The sequence below is a fragment of the Anas platyrhynchos genome, chromosome 15 (genome assembly GCF_047663525.1).
Source record: "Anas platyrhynchos isolate ZD024472 breed Pekin duck chromosome 15, IASCAAS_PekinDuck_T2T, whole genome shotgun sequence".
In the NCBI taxonomy this organism is placed as follows: Eukaryota; Metazoa; Chordata; class Aves; order Anseriformes; family Anatidae; genus Anas; species Anas platyrhynchos.
This window is the reverse complement of record NC_092601.1, coordinates 16,385,823-16,405,895: the sequence shown is the minus strand read 5'-3', so window position 1 is coordinate 16,405,895 and position 20,073 is coordinate 16,385,823. Positions and strand designations below refer to the sequence as shown.

General features: G+C 62.2%; 2 protein-coding genes across 4 annotated transcripts in view; one reads left to right on the top strand and one right to left on the bottom strand.

Annotated features, from left to right (window-relative positions):
- Positions 1-3,323, top strand: part of RNF216 (ring finger protein 216) — a 73,419-nt gene extending 70,096 nt beyond the window's left edge. For all 3 annotated transcript variants that reach the window (XM_027469163.3, XM_072023803.1, XM_005020127.6), the window contains one exon: positions 107-3,323. In XM_027469163.3, coding sequence (XP_027324964.3) covers positions 107-426 — 320 coding nt within the window. In that variant the 3' untranslated portion in view covers positions 427-3,323. The remainder of the gene's footprint in view (positions 1-106) is intronic.
- Positions 2,855-14,533, bottom strand: FSCN1 (fascin actin-bundling protein 1). The gene is made up of 5 exons (XM_027469169.3): positions 13,598-14,533; positions 7,956-8,112; positions 7,408-7,529; positions 7,014-7,181; positions 2,855-6,898 (listed from the first exon to the last, which is right to left on the bottom strand). The coding sequence occupies exons 1-5, from the start codon at positions 14,418-14,420 to the stop codon at positions 6,696-6,698; spliced, it is 1,473 nt and encodes a 490-aa protein (XP_027324970.1). The 5' UTR covers positions 14,421-14,533; the 3' UTR covers positions 2,855-6,695.
- Positions 14,534-20,073: the final 5,540 nt, after the last annotated feature.

Below are 20,073 nucleotides of genomic sequence, written 5' to 3'. Positions count from 1 at the left end.
GCTTGTGCGTGCAGTGATGTCTCCTCTCTGCTCAGCAAAGCAGCTGACCAGGGTCAGTGGGTTTTGTTTGTAGGATGACTGCTTCTTTTCCTTCCTCCCTCTGCAGAGAACAGCTTCAAGCGCATCGGCCCTCCCGTGGAAAAGCCTGTGGAGAAAATCCAGAGAATCGAGGTCATCCCCAGGCCCGTTCCTCAGAACCTCCACCAACCCCGGATGCCTCCGTACCCCTTCGTGCACCCCCCCTTCCCTCTCCCTCCCGTCCGCCCCATGTACAATAACATCCCCCTCAACATAGGCCCCATCCCCGCCCCCTACGTGCCCCCGCTGCCTAACATGAGGGTGAACTACGATTTTCCCCAGATCAACGTTCAGCTGGAGCACAACTTGCCTATGCACTTTGGCCCTCAGCCCCGACACCGGTTCTGACCTGGTTCCAATAGCATCTGACACAGAGTCACTGCGGGGCAAAGCCACCCCGGTAATGTCCCCCCCAGTCCTGCTTCAGCCCCCTGGGTTAGCCAGCTGCAAGGGGAGCTGCTGTGACTCAGTGTCCCTGCACTACACCCCACTGGTTGTGGCTTCTCCGGACTTTTTGCAATTAAAACATTTCAGCCTGTGCTACAGCGGGGCTCGGTGCTGCATTTCCAAGGATTTCTTCCCGTGTTGAGAGTCCAGGTTGGTTTTGTTGGTTCGTTTGTTTGTTTGTTTGTTTGACGAGGTCCGTTCAGACAGCTGTTGGGAGGGAAAGTGAGACGTGTGGAGCACAGGGATGCAAGCGTTCCTCGGGAGTTTTCCAAAAATCCAACCTTCCTGCTGGCCAGAGCAGCTGCAACAAGCCTGAGTCTTGGGGGAAGGAAGGAGAGACTTGGCACCTGAGTAAGACCTTCAGGATCAAGATAACAGAACTCTGCTGCCCTAGCCCAAAGCAGGGTTTCCCGTGTTCTCCAGCATCCCTGTAATCTGCTAACACCTCCCAGCAGAAATAAATTGTTCAAACCCCAGTAGACGTAGTGTGTTCAGCATTTCTCGCTCTGCAAGAGGAGTGAGGAGATGGGGCAGCCACCTCGTTGCTCAGATCTTGGTAGGCAGCCCCAGAGCCACGTTCCTGTCTCAGGGCTTTCTGAAACAGCAGGAGACTCCCTACCCTGATCTTTGGGAGCTGAGCTTGCCCCCTTCCAAGGGCTCAGGTGTTTTCCCCAAGCGTGGCCTTGGCTTTGCTGTTACCCAGGCACCCCAAACACCCTTCTGCACTTGGGGGAAGCACTCAGAGCCAAAGCCAGCTCCCTCATCTCCAAGACTGCTGGGGCAGACACGTGTTTTGGTGCACAGGAGTGGTGTGTGCTGTGTGCTGCTGCACAAAACGAGGGAGTACCCGTGTGTAGGTCTGCAGGCAGGCGGCGAGCTCGGAGCCCCCCCTTAGCTGAAATCCCTGCAAGCCCGCAGGCAGCAGCCTCGTGCTGTCGGGAGCTGGCTGCTTCCGAAACATTTAACTCCCGAAAACTTGAATTGCAGTTTAATTGGCTTCAGAAGGGCGTGTTAAAAGGCAAACACAAGCATCGCTGGGCTCAGGAGGTGAGGATTTAGGGGAAGCAGAGCTGTGTAAGGAGCAGGGGTTGTGATGGCTGCCTGAGCTTGTCAGCGGGGTGTGTGAGGAGCCTTGGTGCAAAGCCCTTGCCCCAGACCTTGGCTGTACTGTCTGGGACCCCTATAAAAAAAAATGCTTGGAGGGAGAAAGCCTCTTCCCAGAAGTTCTGGGCTTGTTTTGGTTTTTGGTTTGTTTTTTACCAGTCCGGTTGCGCAGTTGTTCCTGAGTTTTGATCCGTGCTGCATCCTGCTCCTTCCTGCTGAGAGCCAGCTCACCGCAGTTCCCTGCTGGTTTCCTCCCGCTGTGTTTTAGCATCCAGGTGTCTTTTGCCTGTGGTTTTTTGTTCAGGTAAATCTCCCCTGCCTCTGCCTCTTGACTCCTGTCAAGCCTTCCCTGGCACAGCATCTCCTCGGCGCTGTGCTGGCAGCGGGAGCTCCCAGAGAGAGGCCTGGGACAGCAGCTCCAGGTGGCAGGAGAAGATTTCCCCACCAGCTGTGGGACTGTGGCCTTGGGAGGGTTTCACAGCGGGCACTTCCCTGCCTTTTGGAGCTGAATCAGCATTTTCCCTGCTTTCAGGTGTTTCCTATGGTTTGAAATGCGTCCTGCGAAGCGTTGCGTGTTCCTCGGTGCCATGTTCTGTCTAGCGTTAATAACCAAGTGGTATTCACTTGCTATCTTTTTTTTTTTTTAATTTTTCTCTCTTAATGTATTTCTGGAGGTAGCCACGGGGTTGCGGTGGCTTCCCCACTCTTGTCAGGATTTTAGCCAGGTTTAAATCCACCAAACACTGCCCTTCCCAGCACCATTGGGCGCTCAGAGAATCGACCCAGTTCAGACGAAGCACGGGTGGCTGCCCGTCGCAGAAAGGGAACCTTGGTTTTTTAGTAGCTGAGATCTTGTGGGCTTGAGGGCTGCCTTGGATGAGGTTTAGATGACCCCCAGGAACTGGGGACACCTCCGTGGGGCCGTGGCAGCTCCGTGGTGCTGCCCTGGATCAACGCTCAGGCTGCTGGCAGAGGGGCAGGGAGGAAGGGAAAAGCTGGAGCCCCGCAGAACCACGAGCTGCTTTGTGTCCGAGAGGAGAAATCGGTGCTGGGGACATGCCTGGCGGTGCCTGTGGCTGCTTCTCCCCCACCGAGAAAACCCCCAGACCACTGAAAATGCATCCGCAGCCGAACCGTGCGGCTGCTCCTTCCCTCTAACCCACGTGGCTTCCAGCAGTTGTGCTTTCCGATAGCATTTTGGGTCTGTTTTTGGTTTTTACTTTAAAAAAAACAAAAACAAAACAAAACAAAAATGATTGCACAACCCACAGAAATCCCTGCTCGGGGCCCTCCAGTTCCGCGCCCCGTTTCTCTCCCGCCCTGCCGTGGGTTATTTGGGGCGGCGGGGGGGTCGCTGTGCCCAGGTTGCTCCCCTCCAGGTACTCGTTATGGTTAATTGCAGTGTCCCGTTTTACTTGCCTTAAAGGTGGAGAGAGAAACTTAGTATTTGCACTTAGCAAAACGTTATATTAAAAGAAAGAAAACCCTGTAAAGATGTGCATGTTCTGCAACTTTGTATAACAATAGCCGAAAACAAATAGGTGTTTTATTAAAAAATAAAAACAAATAAAAAAAAAATATTTTTCTTTACCTTCCGGTAGTAAACCATTCTAATATTCCGTGTGTAAAAAGTTTCCTGTATTATATTGTAATTTGAATTTTTTTGTAAATAAATTTGTGCACTCTGGCTTTCACCTCCGTGCTGTGGTTGCAGCGGGAGCCTCGGCCCCGCCGCGGGACGGTGGGGACAGGACTTTTTTGGCCCCTTTTTGGGGCCGAGCAGGGGGAGGGGGGGTTGCAGGGCAGAGCCCCCCACCCCTCCTGCGGGAGCCTGATGCCTTCCAGCCGCTGCCGAGAGGAACGGAACAGAAAATGGTTTCCAGTCGCTCCTGTAAATGGAAACCAGGAGGTGTGAGCAGCGCTGCGCCAGGCTTCGGGGACTTCCCCCTTGCAGGAGCAGCGGTGGAGGCTGCAGGCTGCGGGGCTCCGGCTTCCTTTGGCTCAGCAGCAAAAAGGAAAGGAGACGGCTGCTGGCAGCTCGGGGACGGGGGGGAGACACCGCCGGGGGGGCTCCTCTGCTCTCCATGGTGCAGCGAGGGTCCCGAAATGGGAGCGGTGGCTGCCGTGCAGGAAGGGATCAGTGCTTGCTTTGTCGTGGAGGGGGGAGGTGAACTGGAGTTAGATTTGGGTTAAAAACCCTGTTTCCAGGGGGTTGGCAGCCCCCCACCAACCGGCTGTGGGGCAGGGGGAGAAGGGCCAGGAGGGAGGTGCTGGGTGCTCGTGGCGTGGCCGGGAAGCTGAGCAGAGCGAGATGCTCGGCGCTTCCTGCACAGCATTCTCCTTTATTTTCCCCCTGTTTATAGCAGCAGCCCAACATCCTTCCTTTGTTCAGCCCTCGCTGCCCTGCTCCAACGCTTCTTCAAAGCTCAGGTCCCTCCCGGGCTGTGCTGCAGCTCCAGCTCTGCTCCCAGCAAACCAACTTCACCTTTAAAAGCTGAGCAAGCGTCTGCCGGGGCTGGGCTGGGGGCACATCCTGCTGCCCCGGCTCATCCGCCTGCACGCAGTGTTTGGGCTGGGCTGGGCTGCAAATGCGTTTTGTTTTTTCCTTTTTTTTTTTTTTCTCTTTTTTTTCCTTTTTTTTTTTCCCCTGTCACCAAGCGGAGCAGCAGCTTTGCCTCCCAGGCCGCTCGCAGGAGGGGTGGCTGCAGGAGCATCCCTCGTGAGCACCTCGAGGACGCACGTGGGCTTTTGGGGGCTGGGGACTGCCCCGAGCATCTTGAAACGTGGCCTGGGCTCTGGCCAGCTTTGCTTTTAAGCCTGCTCGCTGGCAGCAAGCCTTCACTTCCCACCACGCCACCCACGATCCTCAGAGCCAGCTCCATCTCTGGGACGCTCTTTGGCCAGCCCCCAAATTCTCTCAAGCCTCTGTGCTTCGAGTGCCCCGGGCTCAGCCCCGATGTTCCTCGGTCGCTGTCCCCAAACCCGGCCATCCCCACAGACCACGCACCACCGCTCGTGTCCGAATGCAGGTTTTTTTTTTTATTCATTTTTCTCCATTTGAAGCTAGTTTTCTTTTAAGTTATACAAATGGCACTTACAAAAAAAAAATAATAAAAAAATTAAAAAAAAAAAACAAACGAACGAACCCCAAACTTAAATTTCAGAGTGAGATGTTTTCGGAGAGTCACGACACCCGAGGAGAGGAGACGGGGAGGGGGGGGAGGAGATGGCGACCTAGTGTCACAGGGGAGAAGCCGGAGCAGGGGAGGGGGGGACACGGATTGAACTGCCACTGGGGCCGGGGAGGAGGGGACGCAGTGGGTGTGAAGGCCAGCAAAGAGTGAGTGCCAAGTCCCGGGGTCGCTCGGGGCTTCATCAAGACACTTGGTTCCTTCGAGAGGCGCCCTCGGCCCCGGGCGGGCGCGTTTTCCAGGGCGCTGGCTGGGAGAGCCGAAATAGGGCCCCGGCGGGGACCCCGTGGTGGCGAGGGACCCGTCTGCGAGCTGTCCCCTCGCTGGGACGGGCCGGGCGCTCTCCGAGCTGAGAGTTTTAGCACCAAGCTCCCGCGGAGGCTGCCCCTGGGACAGGCTTTAAGGCTGGCGAGCCCCGAGCTTGCGGCAGGCGCCGGCCTCGTCTCGGCACAGCGGCGACGCCGTGAGCACCCTTGGCGTGGGGGGCGAGGGGCGCGGGGAAAAGGCTCCGTGGTGTGGGGAGCGGCCCCCCAAAGGATTTTCAAAGTGCCTTTCAACACCCTCGAGGACGCTTCAGCACCACCCGTCGCGAACGCTCACATCATTACACGCTAATGCAGACCTAGTACAGACAACAGCTGGTAACACAGTGCCATGGAGAGCATATATAAATAGATACTAACAAAAATACTGTTTTGGTCATTATTTTTTTTTTTCTTTTCTTTTCTGTTTCCAGTAAGGACGAGATGGCATGCTGGCGAAGCCGAGGTGCCCCCGCGGGCTGGTAGAGCAGGAGCTGCCCCTCCTCGGGGGCGCTTCCCAAATCAGCGGTGGGCATCCAGGGATGCGCTTCGCTGTTCCAGTATTTGTATGAGAAAAAAAAAAAAAGAAAGATAAGAAAAAAAAAAAAGAGAGAAAAGAAGAAAAAGTACTGAGCAAATATCACTGTGCAAAGTTTGCTAAGGAACTTTTCTATTCTGTAAACCGAAATCTGCAGCTCTTGCCTCCAGCCGGTGCCCAGGGGAGGCCGTGCCCACTGGGGGGGGCACGCGGCCCCGCATTGATGGGGATGGGGGTGCCGGTGCTGGAGCCCCCCCGGTGCGGGTTTGCTCCACGTGCCCCCACCCCGACCTCTGTCCCCTCCTGGGCACCGCAGCTCCTTTGGCACCAGGGGCACCGTGAGGGGCAGGGATGACCCCAAGGAGGAGGAAGAGGAGGAAGAGGAGCGCAGGGTGGCAGCGAGATGAATTGCCGGGGCTTTCCAGATGGGATCACCCCAAAAATTGATTCCAGGTGTGCCACCTGCACAGCCGGGGTGGGGATCAGCTTGCTGGCCCTACTGCAGCACGTCAGGTCACCTCTTGTGCCTCGGCTGGGGACGGGACAGCGGAGGGACAGGGACCAGGGGGGACCCTGGCAGCGCAGGGCGAAGTGGCACCGGCACTGCTATGGAGAGGAGAGCACGGAGGTGACCTCATTCCCTTTTTTTTTTTTTTTCTTTTTCCAGTTGCAGAGAAGAAAGTAAACTACTGAGGTGGTGCTCGGGGCCGGGACGGGGTACGGCAGCCTCCGAGCTGAGCGAGGCCGGGGCGAGGAAGGGCCCTCGGCAACCCTCCAGGTGCAGGCGGCAGCACCGCGCGCTGCCGGGTGACTGATCCAGTTCTCACGGGGGTGAAGGGGGGGGACCCACCTCCGACACAAGGCGCTGGGCTCTACGGCGGGAGGGGAGGGCAAAGCCAGTCTGGAAATCCTTTTACAGAGAGGAGAAACTCAAAACGAAACGAAACCGAACCAAAAAAAAAAAATAGAAAAAATAGAAAAAAAAATAAAGAGAGGGGAAAGGAAAGTTGGCAATGGGAGGTACGCTAAAGTGCATTAATATTCCCAGAGGGTGGAGGCGTCAATGGCGTCGGCGGATGCCTTGAGGACCCCGGCATGGTCGCCCTTCAGGTATTTGCCATTGATTTTGATGGCCACTTTGTTATAGTCGCAGAACTCAAAAAAGAAGTCCACGGGCGTGTCGCTGCTGCTGGTGACGGACGACTCGCTCCCCACCATCCAGTACTTCCCGGTGGCATCTGCGGGCAGAGGGCACCCCGTGAGCCGCCACCGCCGCGGGGACCCCCCCAAGCGGCGATGCCCACGGGGATGGGGACGTGCACGGAGCCCCCCGGCACGAAGCCACGGCCTCACCTTTGATGTTGTAGGCTCCGTCGTTGAACTCCAGCTGGAAGACGTCGTAGGAGGAGCGGTTGGAGTCCAGGGTGCCGGTCACCTTCCGGCAGCCGATGAAGCCATGCTCGCCGCGCAGGACGATGATGGGCCTGTTGATCAGCTTCATCACGAAGTGCTCCGTCTCGCCTGCGCCGGAGGGGAGAGCAGCATGAGCCCGTGGGGACACGGAGCATGGTCCCCAGGAGGGCACCCAGCATCCAGGAGGGCGCACGTGCCCCGATATTTCTCACCCACCCCACAGCATCACCAGGGCGAGGTGCCGCGTTTGGGGACACCCCTGTCCCCATCCTCGCTGCCATCCCAACCTGGGGCTGGGGTCCCCGCGGGGTCCCTTACCCACGGGGTCCCTTACCCGCTGTCTCCATGGAGGCCGCCAGCTGCCCGTTCTTCTTGGCCGTCACGTACTTGCCGTTGGCGGCTTTCAGGGTGATGCGCTTGTCGCACCACTCGATGTCAAAGTAGCAGCTCGCGTTCCTGCAGGGGCACAGCACGGTCAGTGGGACATTTCAGACCAGGGACCCCCAAAAACACCACCCCCATTGAGTTCAGAAGCGGGATGTCCTGAGCCAGCTGGGTTTTGGCAGGACGAGGGAAGCTGCGGCATCCGCCCGGGTTAAGCCCTCGGCCCCTGGGCTGTCCCCGGGGACACGGAGCCGGAGGCACTTTGGGGCCTTTCCGCCCAGCTCCAGCAGCCGGCTCTAAGTGCAGGGTAAGCGTTTTGGCCGCCCCAGCCTGCCGGGAAGGATGACGTGGCCCAAGGGACTTCCCGAGCACCGCGGGGGCGAGCCCAGGCTCAGCCCCAGCTCTCCAGGGAATTCTCTGGGGAGCGATTTTGGGGCGAGCCCCTTGGAAACGCGAGCGGGTCCCCGAAGCGGCCGGGGGCGCGAGGCGGGGACTCACTTTGTGGAGGCGGTGGACTGGATGCCCCCGTTGGAGGTGAGGGTCCAGTACTTGCCCGTGTAGGTCCTGAAGGCGCACTTCTTGGTGTCCTTGTTGATCTCCAGCTGGTAGGTCTCCTGGTCGCCCTCCTCGTCTTGGTTGGCCGAGAGGTCCATGCCTGCGGGATGGAGACGGAGGTCAGGGGGTGTCACAGGGACCCCAACCCATGGAGACCCAGCTGCCGGGGCCATGAGCAGCTCCTGCTTCAATTTGGCAACACCCAAGTCCCTTGCAGGTGGCCTCCCCTGTGACATTTGGGGTTCAAACCCGGGTTTCCATTTGGATGCTCAAGGAAAGGGCCAGAACCCAGCGCTGCAGCCCACAAGGAGCAAGCCCCAGCCCCAGCTCAGGGTTCTTGGCTCCAGCACAGCAAAACAAAGACAGTTTTGGGTATTTTCCCATGCAAAATGGCTGTAGGTTTTTTCTTTTTGTTTGTTTTTTTGTTTTCCAGGAGGTGACAGCCGGGTTATCCAACCCCTTAGCTGTGGCCACCGTGCCCCCGATGGGCTCCCAGCTCACCTCCGTGGCCATGACCTGGTAGCCAGTGGCTGCCCCCATTTTCGGGCACCATTTTTGGGCTGTTTCCGACATTTTGGAGCTTACAGTGCCTCACAGTGGGTTTTCCCCCAGGCCAGGGACCCCACTCACCCCAGCCCTGCCAAGCTGGATGCGGCCGGCCCCGTGGCCACCGGGTGCGGTGCCAGGGCCACCGCTGGCCCCCGGCCACAAGCACATCTGCCCGCAGGCGCTCAGCCCAACAAACCTGCTTAGTCAGGGCTGCCGGGGCCAAATGCTGGCAGGCAGAGCTCTCCAGCTTGGCGGGTTTTTTGCCTAAAAATACTTTCGGGATGGGAGTCACAAAGCCATAGCTTGGAGCCGAAGCGGAGCAGCCGAGTTGGCCGGGTTGGGTTTCGAGGAGGGAGCTGGATGCGGCCCCTGCCCCGGGAGTCCTGCTGCCTGCACGGGCTGGGCTGAGCCTTTCCGAGCTGAAAGCTTGGAAACATCCCTATTTCTCCCTGCTTCATGCGTGTTAGGGGCTCAAACCCCATCGTGCACCCCTTGGAGGCACGCACGGTGCCGGTGCCGGCTCCCGCTGCCCACAAGGTGCTGGAGGAGGAGGCACCACCTCTGTAGGGCACCCCAGCACCAGCTGGCTCCCGGCCTTTGAAATGGAAATGCCTCCCCCCGAAATGTGTCAGACCCGGCTACCTGGCGGCCTGCTATCTGCTGGATCTGCATCTCCAAACCCTGCCCGCCAGACGGGCAGGATCTGCTGCCGGGCTTTGCATATCAGCCTCCCACCCCCTGCTAAAGGGATTAGGCTTTGAAGGCTTTTCTTTGTAGTCCCTCATCTTATCTCCCCGCGCCCAAGCTGTCCTGTCACCTCCACAATGCTGCCCATATTCGCACCACCTCCCCCCAGCCGGGGGTCCCCCAGCACCTCCCCAGGGCCCTGCTGCCTCCCAGGGCTCCGTCCCAGAAAATTGGGGGGCCAGACATGGGGCAGAGCTCGGGGCTGGCTCAACCACCCCATTGTGGTGCCACCAGCAGCCCCGCTCCCGGCCCCATCCCCGTGTGCTGAAGCTGCCCGGTGCCACGGGGCCAGGTTTTGGCTCCTGGGGAGGCGCAGGGCGCAGCGTGGCTGCACGGCGGAGGGGGAACATCTGAACATTTGGTTTGGATTTTGCCCTCCCGCTGGGAAAGCAGCGCCAGGCCCAGCTGCTTGCAGCCCCGCGCTGGCTCTGCCGAGTCGTGGAACCGACAGCTGAGAGCTGGCCAAAAAAACCTTTGTGCGCAGAGGCCTCGGCGAGCCCAGCGCCTCCCGGCACGGCACGAACCCAGCTTCAGCCTCAGAAAACGCTGCAGCACCCAGTCCCCGATGGGACAGTGGGGACGGGGACAGCTCGCCCCACCAGCTGCATGCCCAAGCCCCTCCACACCACATTTTTGGTGGGCTCCTCAGCCTGGAGATGCAGCAGGGAGCCCGGGAGATGCTGCAAAGCGCCACGGACGGGCCAGGGATGGAGCCCCGGCACGGCGAGCCCCCTGCTCCCACCTGGAGCAGGGATTTTGGGGAGGTTTTTCCTTTATCCCGTGCCAGGAGGAGGAAGCGGCTGCGCCTCGCGGGGCCTGCTGGCGAGGGGGGGGTCTCCCACCGCCCCCAGCCCGGGGTTGGGTTACGCCGAGTCAGCAGAAAGGAATGCAATTATGGGGAGGCTTCAAAGGGCTGTAACCGAGCCCGAGCTGAAGGTTTGGGGGGTCAGGGCTGGAGAAAGGAGCTGGGGGATGGTGGGACATCGGCTGTGTCACCCTCGCCGTGTCCCCCTGTCCTGCTCCCAGCCCGGCCACGTGTCCCCCACTTTCTGCAGCCCAGGGCACCCGCGCCGCCCTCCCGCAGCGCCCGGCCGTGGTTCCTGCTGCAGGCTTTAATTAACGCTCCTGGGGAAGGCAGGCTGGAGCCAGCACGCCTCTCCCTGACCTTGCCAAGGCTGCTAATTACAGCTGGAGGCAGGAGGGGGCCGAGCACGGGGCCGGCTGGGGGGGTGGCACTGCGGGAGGGGCGAGAAGCCTGCTGGTCCCCCCAAAAAAATTCCCTGTGTGGGTGCCCTGCAGCTTGGGAGAAACCCAAGGGGTTGCTGCGGGGTCCTGTGCGCCTCTGTCCTGGGGATGGGGAGGAGGCTGGAGGTGAGCGTGGGCGCAGGAGCAGATCCCAGCCCTGCAGCCCTTGTGCCCGGCCACCTTCCTGGCATCACCATCACCTTCCTACCCCACGAAGGCAAACCAGGAGGGGTTTTGTCGAGGAAAAACAGCCCGGAGAGCTCACGGGGCCGCCCCAGCACCCTGGGGTGCAGCTCTGCAACAGGTCACGGGCAGAGCTGCACCCCCCAAACCCTCCCCTGCCCCCAGCTCCATCCAGGAGCCGCTCCTCATCTCCACCTGCTTTGTGCCTGCAGCGGGGGGGCAGCCCCTCCTCGCCCCCCACCCATCCTGCAAGCTGCATCCCTGGACCTCCCCTCCCCAAAAATTCCTCCCTTCCGAGCTCCTCTCACCCTCTTTCCCCCCTCCCCAGGCAGGAGGGGGGCTGGCAGGGGCGCAGCGAGCCCTCGGGGACCCTCCTTGCCACAAAGGGCCCTTTGTTCGGAGCCGTTCAGCAGGGAAGGAAGCTGCTGGCTGCTCACAAACACCCCCGGCTCCTTTTTAAGGTGCGCTGGGGCTCAGGACCCCCAGGGGCACAGCCACAGTTTTGGCACTGGGAGCCACGGGGCCACCCCCAGCCCCAAGCACCCACCTCCTGGGGGGGTCACAGGAGCTACCAGGGCTTGGGGAGGGGGAAGAAATGCCTGCAAATGCCTCCTTGGCTGGGTGTTTGGGTGTTTTGGTGGCTGCCAGCCCGTTACCCAAGGGACCTTTCCCAAGAGGAGGACAGGAGCCCAGAAAAACCCAAAAGGGACCCGGAGCCCGGCGGTGCCGCTCCCAGCACCCCGCAGGATGAGCGCGGGCGCTTGGGTGGCTGCAGCCCCCTCCTCCTCCTCCCCGTTCCCCCCCTCGCGCCCCCTCCCCGCTTTATTTCTCTTGGAGAGGGCCCGTGCTCAGCGGGGGGACCCCTGTTGCCGGGGAGATTTGGCTCCCACTCCCCCCCCCCTTTCTCCGCAGCACACAAAGCCGGCGGCTTGGCGAGCGCAGCCCCCTCTCCGCGTCCCCCCAGCCCCCTCTCCACGTCCCCCAGCCCACTCCTCGCCCCACATCTGGTTTTCCCATCTCCCGTGACAAAGGGCTGCAGCAACCCTTCCCCCACAGCGCTGCGGCAGCTTCGCGCCGCCATCGCCAGCATCGCCATCGCCTTCCTCCTCCTCCTCCTCCTCCTCCTCCTCCCCGAGCCCCCTGGCAGCGCTGCCCATCTCCTCTGCAGCAATCTCTTTCTTTCAGCGCAGGATTTATTCCCCGAAAGGAGAAAAAGGCTGCAAGGTCGCTGCCCGCGCGCTGATAAGGGTTAAGCAGCAACCTTGAAATATATAAATATTTTGTTTTTTTTAAAGAAAAAAATCCCCCCCCGGTGCTTTTTGGCCCGGGCTGTGCTGCAGCCAGGCATGCTCGCACCCATCCTGCGCCTGGCGTGCGCCGGCCTGACTTGGCACGCCGGCGCCGTGCCCTGGGGCTCCCACGCTGCAGCTGCTCAGCATCGCCTTGCCCGCCGTGGGCTCACATTTTTGGGGGCCCGGTGCTTCTCCATGCACACCCCAAAGCCCCTCTCTGAGCCCCAAAGGTGGGATTTGGCCCCGCCACCCACCCACTGGGCACGGGGCCGGTTGCGCTTTGTGCTCGACGGTGGCCTCGTGCCCAGGGAGCGGTGGCATGGATCGGGGCACAGGGTGGCTTCACCCACAGGATGAGGGGACGGGGATATGGGGACACGGGGACATGGGGACGTGGGGGAGAGGTGGTGGCAGCATCACGGCCGCCTTTGTGCCGGCTCCATGTAGGTCACGTCCGCCCCGCACCGCCGAGAGATTCGGCGAAGCCATTTTATGGATTGCTGCCAGCACCGGGGGGGTGGTGGCACCCACGCCCCCCATGTATCAGGGGGGACACAGCCCCATCGGGGGGCACCGCAGCCCCCCCCCCAGGGCCCCATGCATCAGGGTGCGTGGCCCAGAGATGCTCAGTGAGGGGGGGGGTTGGGAAGGGCTTTGTTGGTGAACAATGAGCTCTGGAGGCAGCGAGGCGGCCGGCAGCCCTGCCTCCTCCCCAGCAATGGAAGACCCCATGAATCCCCCCCCAAATCCCCTCTGCCCCCCAGGCAGCCCCTCACTGTGTGTCCCCCCCTTTCCAGGGCACCCCAAGGAGGCGACGCAGCAGGGATGGGGGTGCTGGGGGGCGCAGGGGGAGGGAGAGGGATGTGGGAGGGGGCTGGGGCAGGATGTGGGGGGGCAGGGGGAGGGACCCCAGGGAGCTGTGGTGGGGGGGCCACGGGGAAATGGGGGCTTCAGGGAGGTGTCTGTGGGGCTCAAGGGGCGGGGAGCCCCTCACATGGCCATGGAGGAGGGCGGCAGGGGGCACCCTGCGGGGTCGCTGCTGCCCCAGGAGGGGTCCCCATGCTGGGGGGCTGCAGGGGGGGCACCACGGGGGGCAGTGACGCCCCAGGGATGTGGGGGTGCGGAGGAGACACCGTGCTGCAGGGGGATGCAGGGAGCGGGGTCACGGGGCCGTGCCCGTGGGGGGACAGCTCCCGAGGGATGCAGGGGGGCGCGGAGGGGTTGTGGTGCCCGAGGGGTGCTGGGGATGGCGAGGAGACGGTGCCGGAGGGCTGGGGGCTGGGGGCGATGCCGAGAGCACCGTGGGGGCGCACTGCCCTGTGCCCCCAGCCCTCCGTCTCCATGGCCCCATCTCTCCGTTTCCACATCCCCATCTCTCCATCTCCATGGCCCCATCCCTCTCCACGTCTCCATCTCTCCGTCTCCATGTCCCCAGCCCTCTCCATGTCCCCATCTCTCCATCTCCACATCCCCACCTCTCCATCTCCACGTCCCCATCCCTCTCCACATCCCAATCCCTCCCCACATCCCCATCCCTCTCCCACCCCATCCTCCTCCCCATCCCCTCACCTTGCCGGGTGGACACGTTGCGATCGTTCCCGGCGCGCAGCACGACCTGCGGGCAGCTCTGCTCCAGGGCGAAGAGCTCGTCCTTCCCCACCTTGCTGCTCTTCCCCGCCTTCAGGGTACCGCTGGGACCCGAGGGGGCCAGGTAGCGTCCCTCCCCATCCCGGAAAGCCACCTTCCCGCAGCGAAACTCCAGCGTGAAGGCGGTGCCGGGCTCGGCGGCGGGCACGAGGCGGCCGTCGCAGCGCAGCAGGCGGTGGTCGCAGCTCTGCAGGCTGTAGCGCTGCTCCACGAAGAGCAGGGTGATGAGGGCGTCCACCCCCCAGGGCACGTCGCGGTCCACGGCCAGCTCGTCGCGGCGAGGCCCGAGGTGGGCGTACCGCTTGCGGGCCAGGCTGTAGAGGTTGGCCTGCGGGTGCATGGCCAAGTGCACGCTCCACTTCTCGGCGGCCGAGACGGCGGGGGCGAAGCAGGACAGGCGGTCCTCGGTGCCGCCGAAGAAGCGGCGGTGGGGCTCGGACTGCAGCGACCAGCGGCCGTCGCCGTGGGCCACCACGAGGAAGCGGCAGTCGGGGCCGGGCTCCTCGCTGTCACAGCTCACCCGCCCGTCCTTGTCGGCCGCCAGGTAGCGGCCCAGGTGGCTCTTGAGGAGGACGGCGCTGGAGTCCTCGCCGTCCTGCTCCAGCGTCCAGATCTGCTTCTTCTTCATGCTGGCGGCCGAGGCGTTCACCTTGAAGCCGAAGGCCTCGGCCGTCAGGTACTTGTTGCTGCAGTTGATCAGCCCGAATTGGATCTGCACCGGCTCCGCCGTCCCGTTCGCCGTCATCCTGCCGCTGCTGCTGCCGCCACCGCCACCGCTGCCGCCCCGACGCCGCCTTTTATATGGCCCCGACGCCGCCTTTGATACGGCCCCGCCGCCTTTTATATGGCCCCGCCGCCTTTTTATACGGCCCCACCGCCGCAGCGCCGCCCCCCCCCCTCCCAGCCCCTCCGAGCCCCCGCCCCCCCTCCTGTGCAGCCCCCTCGCAGGGACCCCCCCCCTTTTTGCTGCAGGACCCCCCCCCCCCCTATAAAATTGCACGAAACCCCATTGCACAGGGACAGCCCCCTTGTGCTGTGGGACCGCCCCCCCTGCTGTAGGAACGCCCCCCCCTCTGCGTGGCAAAGCCCACCCCATGCTGCAGGGACCCCCCCCCCACCCCATTTCCACGCTCCCCCTCCCTGCAGTGCCCCCCCCCCCATAATGCGAGACCCTCTCAGCGTTGCGAGACCCCCCCCCACTGTAAGACCCCTCCTCACCATGCAGGACCCCCCCTACATGGCAGGACCCCCCCCCCCCCCAAGCATTACAAGACCTCAGTGTGCTGCAAGCCCCCCCCCATTATAAGGCAAGGCTCCCCCTTGAATCGCAAGACCCCACCCCCTTCCAAAACTCACCCTACATTGCCAGACCCCCCCCAAATGATCCCCCCCCCCCACCCCGTTGGATGTGCTGCAGGGCTGAAGGACAGCAGGGAGAAGGGGGGGCAGTGCTGTAGCCCCCCCCCCCCAGCCACCTGAATGCCCCGTGCCAGGCACCCAGGGCTGGGGGACCCCAAAATTCCCCCCCCTGCAGTGGGCAGGGGGTGGGGAGGGGGCTCAGGGGGTGTCCGGGTGCTGATGTGGCCCCAAATCCGCACTGAATCCCCCACAGGGACGTGGCAAAGCAGGGGGACCCCATGGGGGGGTCACTGTGTGCGCAAAGGGGGTCTGGGGGGGGTACAGGGGGGAGTGGGGTGGGCACAGCACTACAGGACAGAAAACTGGGGGAAAACAGAGGGATGGGGGGGTTCCCAGCCGGATCAGGGAGCTGAACCGGGCTGGAGTGGGACAAGGAGCCGCTGGCACCATCCCCAGGAACGACTGCGTCCACCCCCACCTCCCCCCCAGGCCCCCAGGCTGCACTGGTTTTGTACTGGGCGTACTGGTTCCGGCAGCTCCTCTGCCTGCAGGATGCCCCCAGCCGCCCGCCCTGCCCGGGGGCTGCAGCCACAACCCCCCCGGGGCACAACCGGAGCTGGGATGGGTGCCAAGGGGGTTTGGGGCCCATCCAGCCCCCTCGTCTTCCCTGCTCCTTCTCCTTCTCCTTCTCCTTCTCCTTCTCCTTCTCCTTCTCCTTCTCCTTCTCCTTCTCCTTCTCCTTCTCCTTCTCCTTCTCCTTCTCCTTCTCCTTCTCCTTCTCCTTCTCCTTCTCCTTCTCCTTCTCCTTCTCCTTCTCCTTCTCCTTCTCCTTCTCCTTCTCCTCCTCCTTCTCCTTCCCCTTCCCCTTCCCCTTCCCCTTCCTCCTCCTCCTCCTCCTGCTCCAAATCCACCCCGTTTCCAACCAAAAGCAACCCCACGGCGGGGCTGGAAGCGAAACCCTCCATCCCCAGCGAGGCAGGGGCGTTTCAGAGTTTTTTTTTCTTTTTTTTTTGTTTTTTTTTCCCCATCCTGCAGCAGCAGCGGGATGTTAGGACCCGGCCGCGGGGCCGTGCAGCTGCCCAGGCCCGCAGCTGCCTCCTCCTGCCGCAGATGGTGCGAGGCTGGGAAAGAAGCGGCCCTTTCTGCTCAGCAGGGAAAAAAAAAGAAAAAAAAAAAAAAGCAATTATGCAGGAGAAAAAATAATAATAAAGGGTTTTCTCCCCGGTGCTGGCTGGCACCGCTGGCTCAGCGCAGGGGGATGTCCCCGGGTGTCCCCAAAGGGGACCGGTGCCCCCCAGGCTGGGGGTGCGGTGTTAAATCCATCTCCCACGAGCTGCGTGGGATGGAGCAGGAGGGAAGGAGCTGCCTTTCCCTGCTGCCTTTTCCTCTCTGCATTGCATTTGCAAACTGCTGTGACCGAGAGCTGCGAGGCCACGGGAGCTCAGGTCCCCAGCCCCGGGATGGGGCCATAAACGAGGCCATAAATGATGGGGGCTTTCCGGAGCACCCCCACGGCCCCGACAAAGTCTGGGAAAAGCCCAGAGGAAAAGCCCAGAGGGGCTGGGGCCTGGCCCCTGTCCTGCCCTTGCTTTTTGCACCTTCCCCAGGTGTTTTTTGCTGCAGCTCGGCTTTGGCTGCAGAAAACCGCGCAGCTTTGGGGCAGGCGGGTGAAGTCGGGCTGAACACGGGGCTTGGGGACAGGCGTGGGGGCAAGGAGGGCTGGCTTCACCCCTGGGTGCCCCCTGTGTCCCCTGGCCTGGCGGGGAGGTGGCAGAGCCCTCGCTTGTCCCTGCTGGAAGGATTTTTTGGGGCCATTTTGCCGCAGGGACGACGCACTGGGGAGAGGTTTGGCTCCTCGGGGACCCGGGGCTGTGCGCATCCCTCATAGGGGCAGCGAGATGGAAGCCCCCCAGCGCAGGTACCCCCTGCGGAGCTCAGCGGTGGGGCTGGGGAGGGCCTTTTGCATTTTTTTTTGCATTTTTTCCCTGTATTTAGTTCAATCCCGTGGGGCTCGGGGTATTTCTGAGCCCCCCCGGCAGCACAGCGGGTGTCACGTCTCCGCGCACACCCCACGCACCCGCCAGCGGGGCTGGAAGGGGCGAGGAGCATCGCGAGCTGCTGACAAACCAGGAGCTGATTCAGCTCCTTTATCCCCCTGAGATTTTGGGTTTTCCCCTAAGCACACAGACCCCAAACCCCGGGCAGAGGCTGCGGTTCCTGGCAGCTGCAGGGGGGGGGACACACACGGATGGGGACACCCCAGGAGCCGGCTGCCCCTGGGAGCCTCGGTGGAGGCTCTCCCAACAGTTGGCAGGCGCCCTGGCCTCATTAAAATTGCATTAGGTGGAATTAAGGAAGGGGAAAAAAAAAAAGCAGCACGAGGAAAACAAAGGGCAGCCCTACGAGGGGGTCCCAGGGCTTTGGGTCGTGCACTGGGGGCTTCCCATGGGGATGCGAAACAGGGCACAGCGGTGGCAGCGCCGTGTCCCCACGGCTGGGGCCCACGGGAGATGATTTGGGTTAAACGCACGGAAGGGGCACATTTCTGGCCCGTGGCCATCGCCCCTCGCAGCCACCAGCTGCTGCAGCCCCGGAGGAGGGCCAGGAGGGGGGGGTCTGTATGGTCCCCGTGTCCTCCCCCCACCAACTGCTGCTGCAAGGAGCCGGCGCGGAAGAATTCGGAGCGCAGCCCCCAGCGTGCTGCCAGCACCTGCCCACGCAGCTCGCCAAAATAAACCGGGAGATTGGGGAGAAATGCCCCGATCCCAACCCTCAGGCTGCTCCCTTGGGATTAAAAAGTGGTGGGAGCAGGGCTGGGATGGGGTCCCTGATCCCCATCCCTGTGCGGCATCGCACGGGAGCGGGCGCAGAGCATCCCAAAAAGGGGTCGGGAGGAATGGGGGGAGCCTTGGGGTGGCTGGAAATGAGTCAGGGCTGCGGGGAGGATGTCGGCGTTTCCTGCCCGGGCCTGGAGGAAGCTGCTGAGGATGGGGGATGAAGAGGAGGAGGAGGAGGGGGGGGGGGGGGGCTGGTGCTTGCAGCTCGAGCTTTGGGGCTGGGGCACGGGCACCTTCTGCAGGGGGTGGGCGCAGAGACCCCTGTCCCCGCAGAGGCTGCGCCCTGTGGGTGTGCAAATTTATGTCCAGATCTCTCCTGAAGCAGTGAGAGGGCTCAGCCAGGAGGGAAATAAAGGCCAAGCCCCCCCAGGACCAGGGGTGTCCCCCCACAAACCCCCCCCCGAGCAGGGTTTTTTTCTTTAAGGGTGCAGCCGCCTGTGGCTACGAGCCCTGAGCTGTAACAGGACCCAGCTGGGAGCTCCCTATAAAGGGCTGGGAGGGGGCTGGGGGGCATTTTGCAGCCCGTGCTTTGGGATTTTGGGGAGGTGAGGGGCTGGTTTGGCTGCCTGGTGGGGCTGGGGGTATCGGGGTGGCGGGAGCAAGGGGACAGGGTCCATCCCTGCAGGCAGTGGGGTGGGATTTGGGTTCAGGGAAGGGGGCTGCGGTTTGGGGCTGGAGCGGGGGGCACCAGCTGTGGCTTCCTGAGCCCGGAGATGGCCTTCCAGATGGATAACCCCATTGTGGAGGTGAAAAGGGTCCATTAGTCAGGATTAGGAACGGGGCCTCAGGGATTAGCGCTGCGCCTCCCACCCGGCCTCTGCTGGTTGCACGAGGGGACGGGGCTGGGAAATGGGGGAGCTGGCAGAAAGGGCTGGCTCGGGACCCCAAATGGCTTTATGTCCCCCCAGGGATGTCAGGTATTGTCTCGTGTGCTTGCAAAATGCCCCCTCTGGGAGGAGGCTCCATCTGCTCCTGGGGTCACCGTGGGGTTTGGGCCCTTGGGCAGCCTTTGTACCCTATTGCCTCTCTGTGGGTACATCTGTACCCATTTCTCTTGCAATGGGGTTTTGTGCCTCCCTGGTGGGGCTGGAGGGAGCCCTGCACATGGGGAAACTGAGGCACGGGGGGGCTGAGGGGCTCGCAAGGAGGGACCTGAGCACGCAGGGGATGCCCAGCGGTGCTCCCCAGCCAGGCTGTGCCCATATTCCCACATCCCGCCTGCATGGTGGGATGGGGACCTGCAATTCGGAGTTGTGAGTTGAATTTTGGCTTCCCGGGGAAGAGCAGGGGCCTGGGGGGTGCCCCATTTGCAGGAGGGGAGGCTTCACCTCCCCGAGACACAGCACCTCGAGCTGCTCCCTGCTTTGTTGTAGGGCGAACAGCCATGGGGACACGTCACCTGGGGTGCAGGGGGGGCTTTCCCTGCTTTTACAGGGCCTGGCTGCAGGGAGGCCCCGGGGAAAGCAGGAATGTGGGGCGGAGGGGCTGTGCTGAAACCCAAAACCGCCTCGCAGGGGCCCTGGGTCTGCGCATCCGGCCCCGTGCTGCTGCAGCTGGGAGGCCCCCGGGCTGATGGGGAAGGGGCTGCAGCTCCACCACCACCGCCGCTGCTGTGCCATGGGGATTTATGCAGTGTGTATGTGGTGTGTACGTGGTGGTCCTGGCTTGCAGCATCACCCAGCCCTGCCTTAACGAAGGTGCTTGGCCAGCAGCCAGGAGAATAAAGCCCTGCTGGCGTTGGAGGTCCTGGGTGAACACGCAGAGCTCAGGAACCAGGCATACACGTGTCCGAAAAACCGAGCTTGAGGCTGGGGTCCCAGCAGCCAGGGAAGTCACCGGTCCCCCTGCAGACCCCATGGGGGTGAAGCGGGGGTGGCTGCGGCTTTGCAGGGCATAATAAAGGCTTGGGTGGGAAGCAGGGGTGATGTGGTGGGACTGCTCAGTTCGCGGTCCCACTTTGGAGCGTGCAAACCCTCGTGCAACGTGCGTGTCAGTGCGTGCCATCTGTTCTGCAGCGTGCACCTCGGCGTGCGCAAAGCCCCGCGTGGCGCTCAGCTGGGAGTGTGCAAATCCTGGTGCAGCGAGCATGTGGTGAGCGTGCAATTCCTGGTGCAACGTGCACATCAGGGTCTGCAATTCCTGGAGCAGAGTGCACCTGGGAATTGCTTGTACAACTGCGTGCTGCAGGGTGTGCACTCCCTG

What these genes read in the sequence shown, in the direction of transcription:
- FSCN1 (XM_027469169.3), bottom strand. Translation starts at nt 14,420, where the DNA reads ATGACGGCGAACGGGACGGCGGAGCCGGTGCAGATCCAATTCGGGCTG. An exon ending in CAACGTGTCCACCCGGCAAG is followed by an intron (nt 8,113 to 13,597) that starts GTGAGGGGATGG and finishes TCCATCCCGCAG; the next exon opens with GCATGGACCTCTCGGCCAAC. An exon ending in GGCCTCCATGGAGACAGCGG is followed by an intron (nt 7,182 to 7,407) that starts GTAAGGGACCCC and finishes CCTCCGGCGCAG; the next exon opens with GCGAGACGGAGCACTTCGTG.